The 21,555-nt window shown below is 46.8% G+C and overlaps 1 protein-coding gene across 2 annotated transcripts in view; it reads right to left on the bottom strand.

The window, feature by feature from the left end:
* DOCK1 (dedicator of cytokinesis 1) overlaps nt 1–21,555 on the bottom strand; it is a 532,945-nt gene that overhangs the window by 95,293 nt on the left and 416,097 nt on the right. For both annotated transcript variants that reach the window (XM_086681161.1, XM_086681162.1), the window contains exons 30-31: nt 11,671–11,749; nt 6,606–6,706 (exon numbers count right to left, since the gene is read on the bottom strand). In XM_086681161.1, coding sequence (XP_086537287.1) covers nt 6,606–6,706; nt 11,671–11,749 — 180 coding nt within the window. The remainder of the gene's footprint in view (nt 1–6,605; nt 6,707–11,670; nt 11,750–21,555) is intronic.

Below are 21,555 nucleotides of genomic sequence, written 5' to 3'. Positions count from 1 at the left end.
ATTTTTTAAGAATGAGAGAGATAAGGCCCTCGTATGTCCTAGCAAGTACTTGAGCCACTCTAGGTGCTTCCTTTACAAGCTCAGGCTAGGCCTCATACAGCAGCCCCCTCATGGTTACAATGGCCATTTAAATTGATTCATTCGGGGAGGATTATTCCTTGATTCATTAATTACCGAATGCTTACTAGAGGCCAGGCACAGAGCTAACATGAGAATATTAATATCATAGGCAGAACAAAGTCCACAATTACCCTCTGATGTGAAGAAGGAAAGATGTAATCCAGTCAGAGGGGAAGGAAGAGCATTCCAAGCAGAGGCGTCAGCAGGTGCAAATGCCCTGTGGCAGAGCAGGCTAGGTGACTATACTGACCAAGTAGGAACAGTGGCTGGAGGACAGGGAGCCTGCTCCTTCCCCTTAAGAGAACAAGGGGGAAAAAAAGAAAGAGCAAGGGGATGCAGTCTGAACAAAGGCCACAGAGGCAGCTTTTTAAAGTTTATTTATTTATTTTGAAAGAGAGAGAGAGAGAGAGAGCAGAGGAGGGGCAGAGAGAGAGGGAGACAGAATCCCAAGCAGGCTCCGAATGGTCAGCATGAAGCCCAATGTGGGGCTCAAATTCACAAACCATCAGATCATGACCTGAGCTGAGAAACCAAGAGTCAGATGTTTAACCGACTGAGCCACCCAGGCGCCCCCAGAGACAGTTTTTTAAAGTTTAAGTTTCGGGGCACCTGGGTTTACTGACTCTTGGTTTCTCAGCTCAGATCATGATCTCACGGCTGCATGAGTTCAAGTCCCGCATCGGGCTCTGTGCTGCCAGGGCAGAGCCTGCTTGGGATTCTCTGTCTCCTTCTCCTTCTCCGTCCCTCCTCCATTCATGCTGTCTCTGCCTCTCTCAAAGCCAATAAATAAACTTAAAAAAAATTATGAGAGAACAAAGTTTAAGCTTCAAAATATTTTTGAAATAAGAAATGCGTTTTACTTTACTAACCAGCACACATATAAATATATGTGTACAAATGTTGTATGAAGTGGTAACCTCACTACCTTCGTGGTCTCCATGAAGTATGGTCTCCAAATAAGTCTGTTGGGCATGACTGTCGGTTGAACCGTGTCATCCATAAGAACGTGTAGAGGTCCTGGCCCCCAGAACCTGAGAATGTGACCTTATTTGGAAACAGGGTCTTTGCAGATGTCATCTGTTAAGATGACATCATACTTGATTGAGGAGGTCAGAGGGAGGTTAGGTCCCAGGACAGGTGTCCTTACAAGGGGAAGGAGATTTGGAGACACGGGGAAGGAGGCCACCTGAAGACAGGGGCAGAGTTGGGAAGGATGCAGCCAAGGCCAAGGAGCACCAAGGAGCACCAGGGACTGGGGACAGCCACCTGATGCAAGAGAGGCACAGAACAGGCTCTCCATCTGAGCTTCCAGAATGAGCCAAGTCTGCCCACCCCCTGATTTGGATTCCTAGCCTCCTGACGTGGGACAATAAACTTCAGGAGTTTCGAGCCACCCGGTGCGTTAACTACGAGGGTGGATGATCGCGGGAAATGGGTGCGATGACCATTAAGCTGCCATCCTGGCTCGAGGAAGGGCTGAGATGCACAGCTGAGAAAACGGCCTTCTGAAGGAGGGAGAGTGGAGTAAGAAGTCCCAAGAGCAAGGCTCAAGGAGCCCAGCCACCAAGTGAATGGCCCAACGGAGGACCAGGAGCCTGACAAGGAACAGTGAGGCCAAAAAGGAGGAAGAAGGTCGACATTCGTTCTGAGAACGAATGAAAGAGACAGATCGGTGTTAGGAGCGGGCGGAGGTTGAGGAACGGAGACAGATGTGGAGGCCGCTGGAGGGAGATGATGGGCCAAGTGGGACATTTGAACGCTGAATCCCTGAGGGAGGCAAGAGGAGGTGGGACCCCAGCAGCGACCAAGGGAATAAAGCTCATGACACACAGGGCTCGGACGTGCCACGGTGCCCGGTGCCACAGGAGTTCTACCAGGTTCAACGGAGCACGGTATCACTCGGGCGTGGGGAACACGTGCCCCCTGCCAACAGGGACTCAGCACAGGGCCACCGTTTGTTACTTCTGTCTCCCCGGGCCCCTGGCTAACTCAGTTCACAGCGAATTTATTCTGAATGATCAGAGTCTCTCACAAAATGAGCACAGACACAAGTTATACTTTTTCTGAACTATTTCTTGTCACAATCTGGAGTGCAAACACAGCTTCGGGATTAGGTCACGTTGCAAAATGGGGCTTGTCACAGCTTTATTTCCTTCCAGTTTCCCTAAGAGCAACGTCTGTAGTTTGACCTAACACATGCACATCTCAGAGCCCCGCGTGGAGATATTTGTTTACGGGGTGTCTCATTCTGGGTGTGAACCTGCTTGGGATTCTCTTTCTCCCTCTCTCTCTCTCTCTCTCTCCCTCTATCCCTTCCCCACTCATGCTGTCTCTGTCTCTCTCAAAGAGAAAAATAAAAAAAAAAAATAAACTTTAAAAAAATATATAAAAAAATAAAGTTTAAGTTTCAAAATATTTTTGAAGAAATAGGTTTTACTTTACTAATCAACACACATATAAATATATGTGTACAAATGTTTTATGAAGTAGCAACCTTACTACCTTCATGGTCTCATGAGGGTGCGACGGGTGGAGGGCAGATCTCTATCATAAAGATCGAGAAGCAGCATGGAAAACAACTGGGGAGAGGGTCTTCACGGAACCTGCATTACAGGTTCAAATGCACTGGCCTGAGGTTGGCCTTCAAATGTTACTCTCTTGGGCTGAAACTTTTAAGTGAGCACCTTGTGCTTAGAAATGCCGGACGCCCAATTCCTGAACCCCCTTTCTCTTCCAGGACAAAGACTGGTCCTGAACACAGGAGCCTGTCTGTAGTCACAGGTCACGTTGTCACATGCCAGGACACATGTGTCCTGTGCACTAAAATGGCCAAGCTGGCTGCTAATCAAAAATAAACTCCTTTACATCTGACTCATATTGCCTGAGTCCCAATAATGTTGAAGATCGGGGGGGGGGGGTGGGCTGGGCGAGGGACAGATGATGGTCAGGTTTTGCATGTCCTCTGTGGGCAGTCACTAGCAACAAGGATGTCTGAAGGCTGAGTCAGTTAAATTTTCTTATGATACACTTTGGTTCCTAGCGGTTATTTATTTTGTGATTCACTGGAAGATCTCATAGTCAATTTGGGTTTGACATAATCAGTTCTCTGCGTGGTATGGCCCATTATTTTACGTTACCCCCATGCACTTTGGGGAATGTCTCTGGAACAAATATCCTAATTATCTCCCCAACCCCCGTCATCGGGAGGATGGAGAGCTTAACAAGCGGGAATGAACAGGCTGATCTTTGGACACCGGGATTTTCTATCGTTCTGGGCCACAACGCCGTGAACCAGGCAGAAAGGAGCTGCTGAAGGCACAGAGGGAGAGGAGGGTTGGTGGGGGTGTACAGGTGCGGGGGGAGGGGCTCCACAGAGAAGCCTTCACTCAGATGCATTTGGCTGGATTCAGGAACCCTAGAGCAGTAGACAGACCCCAATGGAGGCGGCCAGCGGCTATTAAATGGACATGGCATCACTCCACCTTCGAAGCCCATGGTTCCCCCTAGAAAAAGACAGCCTTGCTCATCACACTGCACTGTGCTCTGTGTCAGCACCCAGCCTTGTGCTCGGACCCATAGGGTCAGCTCCCACATCACTGGGCCTCACGCTCTCCCCCAAGCCCTCCGGGCCTGGCCACCCACCTCTGCTTCAATAATCCACAGCATCTCTTTGCTCATAGATCAGGCCATGCCCTTTGGGGCTTGAGGACCCTTGTGGGGACTGGCCGTTCATTGACCCACGGCTCGGTCAGCCAACCTGGTAATCTGGCTGCTCCTTTGCCACGCAGCGTGGGACCCCCTCCTGCCAGAGGCCTTGGGCTCCCCACGTTGGCTCCTAGTTGCCAATGTCCAGGCTGTCATGGCACCCTGGGGGTCCCCAGCACCAGGACCCTGAGTGCAGAGCAGGTACTCAATCCCTTTGCACTAGCACAATTTTAAGCAGATTAAAACGGTTCTGGGTCCTGGGAAAATGTAAGCATTTGGGTAGGATGCCTTTAAATATGTCTTATGTAGATTTTGGTACTTAGCAATAAACTTGCAGCTAGATTATAAAGTGTTTAAGGTACAGAAAGAGGCACGAAAAATACAACAAACATGGGTGAACCTGCCACACACGTTAGCCACACGGCCTCACGGGCCACGGGCGCTTGTCTCAGACACAGAGAACACCTGTCCTTGGTGGCCTATGACGGCCACACGCTGAGCTTAGGCCCCTGGGAGAGGGCCCCTCAGGCTGCACAGGGGCTGAGGCAGTCCTGCCAGAGTCTTGCAAAGACAACTACTAAAATGCTTGGGAGTTTTTCCCTTGGGGAATCTATGAGAAAATTTCAAAGGGAAAATCCGGAGTCTCTTATCGCCACGGTTATGAGAAAGAGAATGCTCAATTCAGAAGCCCTGTCGGCTCTGGAAGGGGAGACACCAGCTGGCCGTGTTTAATTTTCCTTGGCTTTGAAGCCTCTAAATGCACATAGCTATGTGAGAAGCAAAGGTTTTCTTTGGCGGCCGAGGCCCTGTGTGGTTAATGCATTTATTGACGTTGCTCTAGCTTAGAATGTTAACATTCACACACCAAAAGGGGGCCCAGTGCAGAGCCACCCCTTTCTGGTCTGGAGAAGGCTCAGAACCAATTGTTTTACGCTAAAAACCTCAAAGGAGATGCCAGCTCTTTTAAGCCAGATTTCCGGGTTCCATTCCCTTCTTCTCTTGCAGGCATCTTGAAGGGTTGGCCATGCTGTGCGCTTGGCAAAGAATGGATTCTGCTGTCGGCTGGAGCTGGGTTTGGATTCCTGCCTCACTGCGCAGTGAGCCCCGTCCGTACACACAGGTGGATTCACCTGCTGTGGGCCAGCTTTCCTTCTGCAGGACTGGATGACAAGGCGTCCCAGGCATCCAGGGCTGGCTGTGAAGGAGTTGTGTGGTACTCAGAGTGGGCCAGTTTTTTCTGCTGCTACTATAGAAAGTTCCACCAGGAGAGCATTTAAGCCACAGGAGAGCTGCATCTACCAGTCGCCAGCCCTAATTTTATAGGAGCCCTGAGATGATGCTAACTAGGCAAAGCGGAAGCTTCCCTATTGAGCTGGTCCGCAGAAGGCACCGCCCGATTTCTGTCCCTGGGCCAAGCCTAGCAGTCTCACCCCACGTTGGCTCCGAGTAGGCCGACTCTGCTGCTAACAGGCCTTCCCAGGAGTCCCCAGTGGCCACCCGCTTGGCCTACACCTTCTGGAACCTTCCTCTTTTCTGAACACCGAACACGTGTCTACATCAACGGTCAACGGACAGGAGCCACCCAACTGAGAAAGCCTGAAGGAAAGATGGCCGGCTGGGAGTCGACCTTTCTGTAGATGGCACAAGGATAGAAGGTTCTAAGAGCGGCGCAGGTAAACGTCCTGGGCTCTGAACTGCCAGGGTCAGAATGACCAGGTGGGTGGCACTGGCCATGTGGCTTCCCCTTCCTCATCTGCGAAGTGAGGATGATAAGAGAACCCGATGAATAGGTTTTGTTTTGCTTTTAATGATTATACATGAAAAATGCACACGGAGTGCTCAGCAAGCCACTGGCATGTAGTACGCATTCGGTACATATTTGCTGATAAAATTCTTACTCTCCAGGGATGATGTGCTTTCGACATGGCCGGCGCGCGAGATACATGCTCACAGGCCATGAGGCGCACTGAACAGCTGTCACCTTCTGAGACTCCCTCTGGAATCGCTAACATCAGGGAGTGGCACAGGGCCGGCAAAGCCTTGGAACAGTCAACGTGAAGCAGAGGCATTACGAAATGACTCACGGAAACGGGTGACGTGGAAACACGGGAGCGATCGCAGAACTCTTCTCAGAAGTCCTTACGAAAGGGGCGCTCCGCAAAGGGAGAAGTCGGCGAAATTGAGGCAGAAAGAGGGGAGGCGAGACCCTCAGGGCACCCAAAGTTTGGAAAGAAAGCACGCAAGAGCTCTTTTCTTTGTCCTGGACCAGTAGCCATGAAGGATGCAAGGACCGAGGCAGGCGCCCGAGAGGTCTGTTAGTATGATCCAAGGGCTGGTTCAGCCCGTCGGACCTCCTACCTGGAGCACGAAAGGGGGAACCTCTTGCAAAGAAGGAAACCGGGAAGCTCTCACCCCAAAGGAGTTCTTCAACAACCTCAACTGTGCCAAGAGCTTGCATCAGAAGCTTCCTTTTTCGAAGGAGCGTTGCAGAATTGGGCAATAAAGAAAACCATGTGTGCGATGACATCAGCAAAGTGCGTGGCAAAAGCAGCTATCTCCCAAAACTCCCATTCTGTGCGGTGCTAATGGTGGTGGACACTGACTCTGAACTCACCAGGATGAACCCTGCAATTTTAGACCTTGATTCATGGGTTAGAAGACGCAATACCAGATTCATGATTTGAAACCACCCTTTCATTACACCATGATTACATCTCAATTTGCATACCAAGACGACGTGGAAATTATGCAGGCTCCTGCCCATGACCTCGCAGACTTACTTGTTAAGGATTTTGGCTCTCTTTGCGCTCGAAAAATTCTCCAGTTGCAAGGACTCTTGAGTGAGGAAAGCGACAGCCAGGTGAAAGTAGTTGTTCCAAAGCTGAAAACCAAAAAGGCGGAGACACTGAGGTGCTGAACAGCTTAATAACCCTCTGAGACATTCCTCATTTGCCCCGCACACACCTCTGAGATGTTTAGAAACCCGTGGTCACCTGTACACACGGCTAACCAGCCACCCAAGGTGTGGTTCCGAGCTGGGCGTGGGCACTGAGGTCACGGTGCGCGTGCTCAAAACCCAGGTCTACCACCTCCCTGAACAACTAACTTAACCTCTCGGTGCCTCAGTTTCCCGAGAGGTAGAGTGGGAATTTAAGTAGCACCCATCTCATAGAGCTGTCAGAGAATCCAAGGAGTATATACGTGCAAAGCCATTGGGTGGTGCCCCGCACGCAGTAAGAACATAATAATGTTGGCTCTTACTGCTATGTGCCATTGAGCCCCTTACTTAATAATATGTAGATTTCGCCCCACGTCAGGCTCTGTGCTGACAGCTCAGAGCCTGGTGCCTGCTTCGGATTCTGTCTCCCTCTCTCTGCCCCTCCCCCACTTGTGCACCCTCTCTCTCCAAAATAAACATTAAAAAATATTTTTAAATTAACATACAGATTTCTCTAATTGTATACAAACACTAGAAAACTAAAGAGGAGAGATACAAAAAATCCAACATTTTGTATTCCAAAGACTTATAGACCATGTGGCTGAACAGACAATTCAGAAATGACTTTGCTATAAAGCTCCACACAGTGGAAGGCATGTGTACTTTAACATGGTAACCTGGACATGCTGTCATAAAAGCGTCATTGTGGGTAGATTCCTAAAACATGGAACTAATGCCCCCTGGTCATGTCAATGCTTAAGACTAGCTCAAGAACATTAAAATGAAGAATTCTTGGAGCACAAATGGGGATGACTCAGACATACTCTTCTACCCACTGGGCTTGTGCCAGAGGACAGACTGTGCGGCCGGGGCGGTGGGGGCAGGATTCCACCTGTTCCCGGTGGGAAAGAGCTTGGACACACTTCTCATCATACGTCCAAGCTCGAAGGGCCTTCATAGTCTTTGGAAGAAATTTGTGGGTGCTGGTTTTCTCATTTACAAAACGGGGATAATATTTATTCTATCAAATGAGATTGTTGCAAAAGTTTATATAAAAATAAGGTGTTAACAGTACTGACTCTATTTTTAGTTACCTATGAGGTAAGTGGGAATTTTAAACAAGAGTTGTAAGTAAGTATGCTGTCTTCCATTTATCTGACACATTTCATGAACAGGGCATTTTCTTAGTAATACAGCAGCTCATAGGATCACTGCAGAATTGCCCAGGTAAGTCCTGTGCCCGTGATCTCCGATGAGGTGCAGAGACTCGCCCAAAGCCATGGGTTGCATGTGAAGCAGATTGAGGGTCTCGAGTGGGGTGTCCTGAACCTCACCACTGATGGTTTTTCACCACTCACCAAGGTGCATTCCCATTTAGCCCCATTGACACTAAAAGTGTCAATAATATACAAGTTGCTTCTTTTGTTTTTGGAACTCACAGCCCTCCTCACCCCTGGCCCCCCACCTCACCCCCGTCTCCTGGCAATGGCCTCTTATCGTAGCACTGGTGGGAGGCAGGGCCGCTGTGGGTGCACCCTGAGAATCACAGGCAGGGGCTCAGCTAGAGCTGTGCATTCATGGACTATAACACAGATATACTCTGGTGGGGGGTGTTGATTATGGGGAAAGCTGTGCATGTGTCAGGGTAAGGGGTATTTGGGAAATCTCTGTGCCTTCCCCTTGATGAACCTAAAACAACCTTAAAGAAAAAAGTCTTGGGGCACATGGTGGCTCAGTCGGTTCAGATCTGACTCTTGGTTTTGGCTCAGGTCATGATCCCAGGGTCATGGGTTCAAGCCCCACATAGGGCTCCCCACTGCTTAAGATTCTCTCTCCCTCTTCCCCTTTCCCCCGCTTGAGTGTGCTCTCTCTCTAACAAACAAACAAAACCTTAAAAAAATCACATAAAAATACAAACCAAAAAATGGTATACAATGTATGATTTGAGGTGTGCAAGTAACCACACCCATGTGGTGCTGACCTGTGAAGGCTGTGACTCAATACCTGAACTTGAATGGGGTCTGAGGGCTAGATGACAGCAAAAACATAAGCTTGCTGGTTTGGGTAGTTTTACTGTAGTTACATAGGAGAAAGTTCCTCTTTGCAGGAAATACACACTATAACACTGGGGGGGGGGGTGCTAGGTTAAGAGTTCTTTGTATGGTATTGGCAGGAATGAGAGGCAGGCTGGGCAGGAGCACAGGGAAGCAGAGGGGGGACGTAGCAGGCGGCCCTCAGGGCTGATTAGTGGAAAAAGAAGCAAGTGCCTGGAGAGAGAACCATGCAGTGATCATGAGGATGTAGGAACATAAAAATGCGCCTGGTCAGAGCACCAGCTGCCTGGAGCTCACGGTGCAGGCTGTCTCCTCCATAAGGCACTCAAGCCCTCCACCTGGGGGTGGGAAGGAGGGTGTGCTTCAGGGTGGAACAGCAATCCATATGCACTTAACGCCTGCTAAGGGGCAAGGTGTTATGTTGTTGTCCCAAAGTGTGTGTGGGCGCGAGGGAAGCATCCCGGGGACCTAACTCATGAAACCGTGAACAAGAGCAGAAGTGACAGATGTTACATTCATAGCAGCCACTCTTCAAACACACAACAATCTACCCAGCAAGTAATGGGTGAGGCTGATGTGGATAAAACGGAAAAACCAAATGAAGGACACAAAAAGAAGACCTAAATATTCCTGTATGGGACGGGAAAAAATAAATACTGCAGAGTATTCCCCCCATACTGTAACTTTTTCCTACATTTATTTATAAATTCAAAGGAGTCCCAATTAAAATAAAAGCAGCATTTTTATATGCGAAGTTAACAAGCTGATTTTGCATTTGATATGGAAGAGGAAATACAAAAGAAGAGCCAAGATAATTTCGCAATGGCACACTAACAGGGAAGCCCTGGCTCTACTAGCTGGGTATAAAACCAGTAGATAATAACACAGGAAATAGAACAGACACACACACACACATTTGCAATTATGTTTTTTTATGGTGGCATTTTAAATCACTGGGAAAGAACCTATTCATGAAATAATTTGGGAAAAAGTCAAGTTAAACTCTTGCCCCTAGCACTAACTAGAGAAATCCCAGGTAGGCCAATCATCAGGAAGTTTAAAAAAAATTAAAAAAAAAAAAAAAAAAAAGCAAAACTATCAAGGTATTAGCAGATACTAACTACATGAAATAAAATACAACAATAGTTACATTTATAACACTGAGGCAAAGAAGGATTTGCCAAGTAAAACATAAAACCCAAAAGCCATAGAAGAAATGACAGATTCGATGGCAGAAAAATTAAAAATTTTATATGATAAACCTAAACCCATGACGAGGCTATAGTAAGAATTTCAACTTACAGAAAAGGGTGACAAATAGCCCAATAGGAAAATGAGTACAGGAAACGATCAGATGGTTCGTAGCGGAAATCAAACAGCCAGTAAGTATTCTCAGCCTAAGTAGCAATCAAAGAAATTCTAACAAAAATAAGAATCAATAATTTTAAAGAAATTGGTACTGGAGATGATTTTAGACAATGGCTGCTCTCAAAGAAGGTTAGTGGAATTGCAAATTGCTAGAGTAGGATAATTTATCAGTGTCCATTCACGAACAATTTCATACCACTCGGCTTGGCAATTATGCTCCCAGGAGCCTGTCTACAAATGCAGCACTGAGATGCAGTGCTTGCAACAGGGACAAACTGGAACATTCTGTAGGTCATCAGTGCAAAAGTGCCTGCACAAATGTTGGTGCATTTACATTGTGAAATGTGACAGAACAGAAAAAAAAATACAGAATATAATCCGGTTTGCGTTAAAAGCAGAAGAGAGCATACATAGGTCTGGATAAATGCATAAATAGGCATCAGGAAGTGCGTGCAATTAGTTAAGAGTCACTCTGCAAAGAGGAAAAGGGTGGGAAGGGGTCTTGCATATTTTACTCGATGCGCTGATTTACATGCATGAATAGTTTACAATGAGATTATATCCGTGCTTTTAGGATATGGGAAAACAAGCAGTAAGCAGAGAAAATGATAAAAACCGAAAGTGGTAAAAAATATTAACACTTCTAGATATACAGTTCCAGATATATTATTAGATACTTATATTCTATAATGCAGATACAATAGACATTTAAAATTTTAAAATTATAAAAGAAATACGGGCATAGGTTCCTTCTCCGTAAACTATCCTGCCCAGGAAACTAACGCCATTTGCATCTGGATGCTTTTTTTATTAGCAAACTTTAGTAAACTGAGTAATACAAAAATCATTATTAGCAGAAATACATCCAGAGTGCAGTGGAACAGAGAGCCATAAACACTGATGCCAACACCAATGGCACATCATGCCAGGCAAAACTGGTCCTTATCACTTACACACATTCCCGCCACTTCCTTCCTCCACACCCCCTGTGAGCACTGAAGGAGAAGGGCCAAAAGTGATCAGATCAGCTGACCAAAGCCAAGGCCATGTCCAGTAGGGTCTGTGCCTGGAACAGGCCAGTGCAGGTAGCACAGGGCCAGGAGGAACCAAGTGCTAACAGCCAGCAGGGCTCAGGGACGGGAACCAGCTTCGTTTTGTCAGCTGGACGTTCCCTCCCCACATCAGGACGGTCTGGGTCTGAGACGGTCTCCTCAGTTACTCCCTGCTCAGATCCTACTTGTCACTCTGATTCAGTCATTTTGCTCTGAAACAGCCCCATCTCTGTCCTTGCTAAATTGAGCAAATACTCCAAAGGCAGAATTTTCAATCCTTGGGTTCCAGCAGGACATCTTGTAAATTCCATTTCCATACCTTGGATGGGAACCCAATTAAGTTCGAGGATTAGAAATGTAAGGCATTGGCTCAGACCAGCAATTTGTTTTAGCATGATTTCCCGACAAAGGGCATGTCTACCTCTTCTCTTACCTGTAGCTCAAAGTTGGCTTGATCCAGAAATTTTTTGTTCAGCATATCTGCATACTGATTAATCGCTCGCAGGAAGACTCTGAAAGATCAAGAGAAAATTACATAATTACACACTTACGCTCTGGCACCTTTGTAGGGTTTGGCATTTCAATTAGATACAACCCGAGACTGTCTGGAAAGTGAACTCTCTAAGTCCTGTGAAAAGCCGTGAGGTTGTGCCAATAAAAAGCCCAGAGAATTATATGCAGATGTTCTCCAAATTAATCAAGGAAATTAGCACATGCGGAATAAAAGAAACAGACCAAAATAACAGCATCTGAAAGGAACATATGAAAAGTATCTCTAAAAAATCTAATTTAAAAAAGAGAAAGAAAGAAAAGGTGCAAATTAAATCCTCTTCCCAAGTCACGATGTCTTCATGGTATTTTATTAAATTGGTCTTTGCTTAGCTGGCTTTCTACGGTTAAGCTTTTGAAAGCACTGCCGTTCGCCATCTATCAGGCTTGGAGCAACGGCTTGGTGACATATTTGGAAGTACGACTTATTTCAGTGTCATTTGTCCTGTGTTCCAAATGTTAATTTTGGTAACTAATTACTTGTTCAAACAAAATTTCAAAAGCTGTAGTAGATATGTAAGTGGTTTAACAAGAATGCTGGCAGGAACTGTATCGATCCATTGATAACGTACAATTTTAAGCAGCTGGAGCAAAATATCGCATCCTTCAACACCTTGACTTTGACATTTATTTCTATGATGAGATAGGTAATTTGGGAGGTTATGAATGACCCCCAAGTACTAAGCCTTCCACCACCAGCTTGTTCATCCTGGAGATTTGTTTTATTGCCCTTGAGGGTGTTTACAAGAACCAAGCTCAGTCCAGATACTTCTTTTCAAATGACCCTCTCCCTTTGCACAAAGGCAGGATGCAAGAGGAATTCGCATTAGGTCACAGATAATAAACTTAATTACACTTCCTCGGTTTAGACAGCAGGAAGCAGCCAGAGAGGGTAAGAGAAATCTAGGTTACTTCCCAGGAACCGTGCTCTCCGAAAGCACTATCTCTTCGGCTGTGCATGCCTGGAGAAGCTGATCCCTGCCAGTCTCAGGGCCACTAGAGGCCAGGGAGGAGGGAGGAGGGAGGAGGGAGGAGGGAGGAGGCAGAAAGGGACTCTCCACCTAGGGCTTTAGGGAGGTCTCGGATTTGGATCCAGGGCCAAAACAGGTGTGACAAATGGCCTGTGCTGGAGTTTTCCATCTCAGGTGTGGAAGAAAAGCGTGGCAGGAGTTGTCTGAATTCTTCCCTGGTGACATTAAATAGAACCAGAAAGGAGGCATCCGTGTTTTAAGTGACTCTCAATGGCGGGACATGGGGACCCTGGCCTTGTCCGTTAGCCGGGAGCACAGAAGGGGCAGCAGCATCCATCAGCCAGAGGGGTGGCAGACATTATGGCTATCAGATGCCCAGTTAAATGTGAAAAGTAGCTCTCATGGCTGAATTTTGTGATTTATTGAGAAAAGCAGAATGCAGGGCACTTAGGGCATCCTGACAAATTAATACAGCACCAGGATGAAAATCACTAAATTTAGGACACGCCTTGCATATATACAACACCTGGCGGCCCCAATCAGCCCTCTGGTTCTGGGCTGGGGTCTCCTGGGCCAGGGTTAGCCCTCAGAAGTACAAGATGTGTGGCTAAGGAGACAGTGGTCTGCCTTGCCCATGTGACCCTTGGCGACAGCGTTCAGAGAGCATCTGGGGACGTGTACTGCATTAACCCTGGCAACCTGAGAAAATCCCCCCGAATGTCAGTGGGGCAAGACCACTTCCTGTCATTACGGGGGTGACTCCCACGCCATACAAAAATCCCAGGCTAATCACCACGGACACATTTTTCCCCCTTAATTGTTCCTTCAGTTTCAGAAGTCAGCTGTTCACTAGGGTACCCCAGGGTCCTTCTGAGCTTTAAGGAAGACCCTCCCTCCATCCCTCTATGATAATAAAGGCAAGTTTACTAGAACACGCGTTATTACTACATGGTAATTATTCTGCCTCGAGATAGCACCCAAACAGTTACAATCTGCTACTTCTAATTAAGGTCTGGAGCAATTTCAGCTTGTTAAATAAAGATATTTCTCAAAATCACTTTTTTTAAAAAAAAATATGCCATGCTGAAATAATATGAAGGCCAAATAAAAACTTTTTAATGAACTGACACTGAGAAAGAGCAGGGCTGAGAGAGATTCTATAATTTAGATTCACTATAAATTTTTTAAAAAGTGAGGACAAAAAGCAAATAACACAGAATGTGAGTTGTAGCAGGACACCTAAAGGGAAGATCAAATAAAACCCATCATTAATGCCATCAACAAGGGCGAGCTGCTCAGGTTCAGTGCATCTAGGGCCACACACTTTCTAGAGAACCATCCACCATCCAGGGCACACACAAATTATACCCCGCAGCCCACACCTTAGGGGATTAAAAGCTGAGCAATGCCAAGTGCATCTCAGGATCAATCACTGATCTAAGGAGGCAAAAAGAAACATAAACAGGGTTTTTTTTTACATAAGAACATCTTTTATCTGCTGTAATCCAGGGGTTCTTTCGAATAAATGTTAAACTAGAGAAAATAAATAAGAAAATCACATTAGAAGCTTCTGCATAACAATGTGCTTTCAGTCACAGAGGAATATGGAAAGAATCACAAACTAAGCTGAGTGCCTGGACAGCAGGACGCCTTTCTAGTTTAAGATGAAGAGTTCAGGCTGGTTCAACACAGCTCAAGATCAAGTCCTTATTATTGAAAAGCAACAAAAGGGAAGGTGGGTGTGAATAGGCTGGCTCTGCAGCCCTGGTGACTGTCTGTGCTGGCCATTGGTGGAGCTGAGCTCAAGGACAGGGAAGGCCTCCAGACTGTTCCCAAATACTCCTGTCTGCTTATTCATTCATGTGCTTGCAATGCTAAGTCACCACCCAGCATGGAAATGTCCCCTAGGTGTCCATCACAGGAATGGATGGATGGATGGATGGATGGATGGATGGATGGATGGGTGGCTGGGTGGATGGATGGGTGGGTGGGTGGGTGGGTGAATGGATGGATGGGTAGATGGGTGGATGGATGGATGGATGGATGGATGGATGGATGGATGGATGAGTAGCCTAGAAGATTTTCCACTCTGGGGTTTAGCTCTTTTGAGTTTCCTGTTAACCAAAATTCTTATTAGGCATTTGGCATTTATGGTTGGGCACTGTTCCATCATTTTTGCCTTCACCTTCAGAGATGGCCCCCTCATTCTCCTCTCCCCCTCCAGAACTAGTCCCCCATTCTCCTTTCCACCTCTGGAACTTGACACTTGATGGCAGGAACCCTGTCTTTTTTAACAGCATTTAAAAGGACCCCTGGGCACTATGAATATTCTGAAGTGTTCTGATCTAAGGGACCATTAGCCTCTACTTGAACTAAAGAATCTCTCAGAGCCAGTGGTGTGTCCAGGATTGGTACCAGTCAAACACAACAAAATAAAAGCAAAAAAACACATCCTGAGCCTGCTTTAGTGCAAAGAGAGAATCTAACCTCTGCATCCAATATTACCATACATAAGCCCAGGACACCATGAAGAGAGGGCATACATACTGCTCCCCACGTTCTTAGCTGCAAGGGACAGAGGGGGCCAGCACTGGAAGGTGGGAAACAGTATAGACTGGCACCGCTTCTGCTCTGCCAGAAAACTGAGGGACTCAGGAGATAAAGATTCATAACTCTGTGAGCCAAGTAAGTTATGTCTATTCCCAGCCGGGGAGATTAAGTAATTTCTAAAAACAAAGCTAATGGTGTGAGAATCAAATGCTTTCGAGGATGCTGTCCCACATGGTCAAAACGATTAAGAAAAAGTGTGAGCCCATATTTAATAGTTCTTTTCAATCATTTTTAAGCTTTGGATGACTTTCTTTATAACCTAAAATCTTGGAAGATAAAACCAAACACACAAATAAATAATGTAGACAGAACCACAGGCAAATTATGTCATCTCAAAAAGATTAAAAAAGCCATAAGGTCTAGATGTACTTTCTCTAACACATTCAAATTATTCAAAGCAAATGACTGCAAATTTTATTTTTAATGGCCGCAAGGAAAGGACTTAATTTATCTCACTCTTCTTGGCTGATCCCTGTCTCCGGGAGTCCAAGTTACAATCCTGTTACAACCAATCCTGTCACAACGTTCCCCATTTTCAATCATTAGGGGCCAGTGTGACAGAGCCTATTCCCAAACCTCATACAATTAGGAGAAACAAACAGAAAAACAGGAAGTTTTCCTGACTTCCTTCTCTTCTACCTGGATGGTTAACCACAGTAAGCTCCCAACAGAAGCAAAATGGCATATTGTAATTGCTAATGGTGTCAAATATGAACTGGATTATTGTCCACACACCCACATGCATACATCCAATTACAGTCTTAATCCAATTCTTTCTACCCATTGCCTCTCACCTAACTATTCTCCTTTTCCCTCCCTATCAATCAATCGATCAATCTATCTTTTCACATCCATGTAAACATTTAGCCTCAAGAACTTTACAGTGCCTTTCTGTCCATCTCTCCTCTACCTGTCAACCATCCACCCATCTAGTTATCTATCCTCTTCATGTACACGTAAACATTTAGCTAGAAGACTCTCATAAAGTGGCTCAAGTTTTTGAGATTCTCATATTTTCAAATGAAAAGTACTCACTGTGAAGTCCCTGAGTTCCCTTAAACTTTGAATCCAAGGGTCTTGTTCTTTAACTTTGAGATGAAGGGTAACAAAGAGATATGACCACATTGTACAAAGTTAACACCATGATCTCCACTGATAAAATATTAAGTGCATTAAGTAGAAAGGGGCAGACACACCCTAGAGTTCTACGCTTTGACACATCTTTAGGAGATAAGGCTGGGGGTGTGGAGTGGGGCTCAGCGGATGGAGGCAACTGCAGGGATCTGAGCCCCTCGATCCCAAGCATCACAGAGAAAATCCTGCAGGCCTTGCCTATGGGACCACATCCCTGCTCTGTCCTTGCACGAAAAGGGACTTGGATGCCGCGTGGGCTCCAACAGGGGACCTTCCCAATAAGCTGCCTGTTGGAAAGCCGTGTGTGCGGCACAATAAAAAGCAGCACAGTCCTAAATAATTACGTGTTAATTGAGTAGAGGGGAACTTAGCAAGTGCAACATAATCAGGAACCAATTTAACTATTAGAAGTTCCTGGCACAATTACAGTCGCTAAAATGACTTTATCACGACGGAGCCTCAGGCTTTTCTAGCATCTCTGTTACCAGTGTTTCTGCCAATAAAACTGGAAGATGAGGTGCCTCATTATGACACAGGGAGAAACAGCAAGAAAGGCACTGAACTTTGTAGAATACAAAGCCCCATTTCTCAGATGCTGACGCGGTGACGCTGCGGGGTGTTTCATTCCTTCCGTAAACGTACTTTAAGTTACGTAATTAGATTGTACAGTTCACTATGAGGGCATTTAAATACCTCTGGCATTAAGACAAGAAATGCTTTGAGGTGGGGGGGGAAGCATCTTTTGACGAAATGTTTTGCCCAAAATAAGGGAAAGGAAGGGAAGAAATTGAAAGTGACACGTTCCATCCCTGCAGAGAACAAGGAATAGGAGGTGGAAAACTGCCTGAAATGATTTCCGCATGATTCAGGAGCTCTGGGAAGGAGGGCAGACTTCAGGAGACGTCATAAGGAGACGCAGAGAGTGTCCCCTTCGACCAGGAGGGAGACCGTGTCTCACACCTGGCAGAGGTCAAGGCAGTCACCAAACGAGATCAACCACTTCCTTTCAGGGGACCCCGGGCGCTCAAGACACTTGTGCACGAGGAAGTGACTTCTAAGCAAGACCCCGGGATGAGATAGGATACGTGGAGTGATCCCCAGAAGGTGGGGAAGCTGGTGGGACCTGCTCCCACATTTGCGATTTGGGATGTAGCGGGAAGACCAATGTCACAAGAGCTTTCCAGGAAGGAGGCAGGAGGGGGCGGCTGGGGTCAGACTTGTGAGAGGTTGGAAATGCCAGGGTACAGTCTGCTTGTTACACAGAAGCACAGAGGGAGCAGTAAAGTCAAAAGATCCAACTGCCATTGTTTTCGAATGCACTGGAAGCATTTCTTTTCCTGAAGATTTCCTGAGTTCTTTTTTCAAATCAGGCTTCAGCATCTGTCAAACTTTGAACTAGAATCCAAATTTCTGTGACTCTGTCCGCTGGCAGCCCTGGCTGAGGCGGGCTCAGTCGTGGTGCAGAGAGAATCCCCAGGGAGCGTCCGCTGGGAATGAAGACCGTGTCACCTCTGCTGTGCGATCTCCCCAGGGCAGAGGTCTCCGGGCCTCGCCCACCTGTCCAATACACACTGTATCCGGGTCCCACCAAAACAGTACTTGTGACCCAGGAGCCACCTCGGGCTGATGGTGAGAACCCCTGATGATAACTGGAACTCTCCCAGTTCTGTGATTCCTGTCCTGCTCCGCCACCCCTCACCTCTGCTGCTTTGCTGGGTGAGCATTCACTGAGCACCTGTACATGCCCAGTGACCTCTGTCACTTTCATAAAAATCATGCCATTTAATGCTCCCAAGTGCCGCGGGGGTATGAATTACCTCCTATATTACACAAAAGGCTCCAAGAGACAGAAGCACGCGTTCCTGGAAGGGCTTAGACCCTGGCTATGACCGGTCAGCATATCATGCAGCCTTCCTTAGGAAGCTCAGTCAGTGTGGTCAGCACAATATAAATAAATCCCTGCAATTATTTTGCTCTTACATTGTATTAAGGAAAATTTCCAACACATACAACGGCAGATGGCATAAGAGACTCTCACGCACCCTTCACTGGGTTTCAATCATTACCACCTCTGCACATTTCCTCTCTCCCCCAGTCCGTACCCCCTCACATTGTCATTATTCTTTTTCCTTAAAGGACTTGAATTTTCAAGCAGTTTTAGGTTCATAGCAAAGCTGGGGGTACAGCACAGACGTTCCCATATGTTCCCTGCCCTGCCTCCCCCCCACCACTACCGGCATCCTGCACCAGAGGGTACCTTTCCTGCAGTGGGTGAACCCACACTGACATGTCATTATCACCCCGAATCCACGGTTTGCATCATTAGGGTGCACTCTCGGTGTTGCACGCAGAGGAATGCACACTGCCGGATGCTACGGAGTAGCCTCACTGCCCTGAACATCCTCTGGGTTTCACTGTTCGTCCCTCCCTCCCACGGAGCCCCTGGCAACCACCCATCCTATTACTGTCTCCATAGTTTTGCTTTGTCCAGGACATTATGCAGTAGGAATCATAAAGTAGCCTTTTCAGGTTGGCTCATGTTATTATTATCATATTTTCTAAGCCCCCTTTTGCCAGGTCTCAGATCCTTTTTTTTTTTTTTTTTTTTTTTTTTTTTTAAATTTTTTTTTTTTTTTTTCAACGTTTATTTATTTTTGGGACAGAGAGAGACAGAGCATGAACGGGGGAGGGGCAGAGAGAGAGGGAGACACAGAATCGGAAACAGGCTCCAGGCTCTGAGCCATCAGCCCAGAGCCTGACGCGGGGCTCGAACTCACGGACACGCGAGATCGTGACCTGGCTGAAGTCGGACGCCTAACCGACTGCGCCACCCAGGCGCCCCCAGGTCTCAGATCCTTAATGCTTAAGGTGCTTTGCAGCAAGGGCCAACAACACGTGCTCTTGTTAGGCTCTTTTCTTACGCACCTTGGAGGCAAAGAGTGCCTGCCTTCCCCAGAATTTATGGGTCATTCACAGCATCAGGGTACCCAGTGCCCCATACTGCTTGCTAATGGTCAAGACGCAGTCCCTGCCACTGACGAGCTGTGTGGTTTTGAGTAGGTCACTCTGCTCTCAGAGCCTCGGTCTTTACCTACGTAAAATGGCTATTGGGACACCTGGGTGGCTCAGTCGGTCGCGCATCTGACTCTTGATTTTGGCTCAGGTCATGATCTCATGGTTCATGGGATCGAGCCCTGTATCAGGCTCTGCCCTGATAGTGCGGGGCTTGCTTGGGATTCTCTCTCTTCCTCTGTCTCTCTCTGCTCATCCCCTACTCACGCACTCTCTTTCTCTCAAAATAAATAAATAAATAAACCTTTACAAAAATTTTTAAAAAGGTTTATTCATTTCTCAGAGACACAGTGTTGATGGCAGGGGTGGGGGTTGGGGGGGGAGGTCAGAGAGAGAGGGAGACACAGAATCTAAAGCTTGCTCCAGGGTCTGAGCTGTCAGCACAGAGCTCAACGCAGGGATCAAACTCACGGACTGTGAGATCATGACCTGAGCCGATGTCGGATGCTTAACCGACTGAGCCACCCAGGCGCCCCAATAAATAAACTTTTTTTTAAACTAAAAATAAAATGGCTATTAACACCAACCACACATCCCGTGAATGGCACTATTCTATTACTATTACTGTTATAATTCATACCTGTACAGATCTGTCAACTACATACAGACCAGTTGGGATACAAATCCCACGTCTGCTATCCTCACAAGGCTGGCTGTGTGAAAATGCTTCCCCTCCACCCCGGCTACAACACTCCCAGCCCCCCATCCTTCAAAGCAGCAAACTACAGCCCCATAGCCCGTTTGTGTAAATGAAGTTCTTTTTAATAAAGACTTTTATTTTATTTTTTTATTTAAAAAAAATTTTTTTTTCAACGTATTTATTTATTTTTGGGACAGAGAGAGACAGAGCATGAGCGGGGGAGGGGCAGAGAGAGAGGGAGACCACAGAATCGGAAACAGGCTCCAGGCTCCGAGCCATCAGCCCAGAGCCCGACGCGGGGCTCGAACTCACGGACCGCGAGATCGTGACCTGGCTGAAGTCGGACGCTTAACCGACTGCGCCACCCAGGCGCCCCTAATAAAGACTTTTAAAGAACGGTGAAATGCATATAACGTAAATTTACCGTTTAACCATTTCTAAGCATACGGGTCAGTGGCATAACGTGCATTCACACTGGTGGACAAGCACCGCCTCGGTCCATCCACAGAAGGCTTGTCATCTTCCCAAGCTGAAACTCCCAACCCATCAGACAACCCCCTATTCTCCCCACCCCTCCCCCTGCCCTAGCAACCATCCATCTCGTTTCTATTTCTAGGAGTTTGACCATTCTGGCTGCCTCGTGCAAGTGGAATCACACGCCACTTGTCCTGTTTGTGAACGGCTGAGGTCACTGAGCATAATGTCCTCAAGGTGCATCCATGCTGGAACAAGTCTCAGAATCTCCTTCCTTTTAAGACCGAAAAATGCTTCGTTGTGTGGATGGACCACATTCATCTATCTGTCCATCTGCACATGGACGCTGGGGTTGCTTCCTTCTGTAGCTTCTGTGAATAACGCTGCTGTGAACACGGGTGCACAAGTATTTGTTCACGTCCCTGCTTTCAATTCTTTTGGATGTATTCTCCCAAGTGGGATTGCCGGATCACGTGGGAATTCCATTTTTAACTTGTTGAGGAGCCATCGCTTTGTTTTCCACAGTGGCTGTGCTATTTTACATTCCACCAACAATGCACAAGGATTCCAATGCTTCCATGACCTCAGCAGCACTTGTGAGGTGTTGGTTTTGGTGACGGTAGCCACCCTCATGGGTGTTAGGTGATAGAAATAAAGTTTTATCAGAACACAATCGCACACACCCACATAGGGATTCTCTGTGGCTGTTTTCCCATGACTAGAGCAGCGTTGAGTGGTCGCCCTGCCAAGTTGTCTGGCCCTTTACAGAACATTTTGTCACCGCTGTGAAGCTGTGATTCCATTCTGATCTGTCCTCTAGAGTTACTGTTGTTGTTGTTGTTCAATGTTTATTTGTCTCTGAGAGAAG

This window comes from Puma concolor, chromosome D2 (genome assembly GCF_028749965.1).
Source record: "Puma concolor isolate L17-30 chromosome D2, mPumCon1.1.hap2, whole genome shotgun sequence".
NCBI lineage: Eukaryota > Metazoa > Chordata > Mammalia > Carnivora > Felidae > Puma > Puma concolor.
Note: the sequence above shows the minus strand (reverse complement) of the source record. Positions and strands in the feature narration are given on the sequence as shown.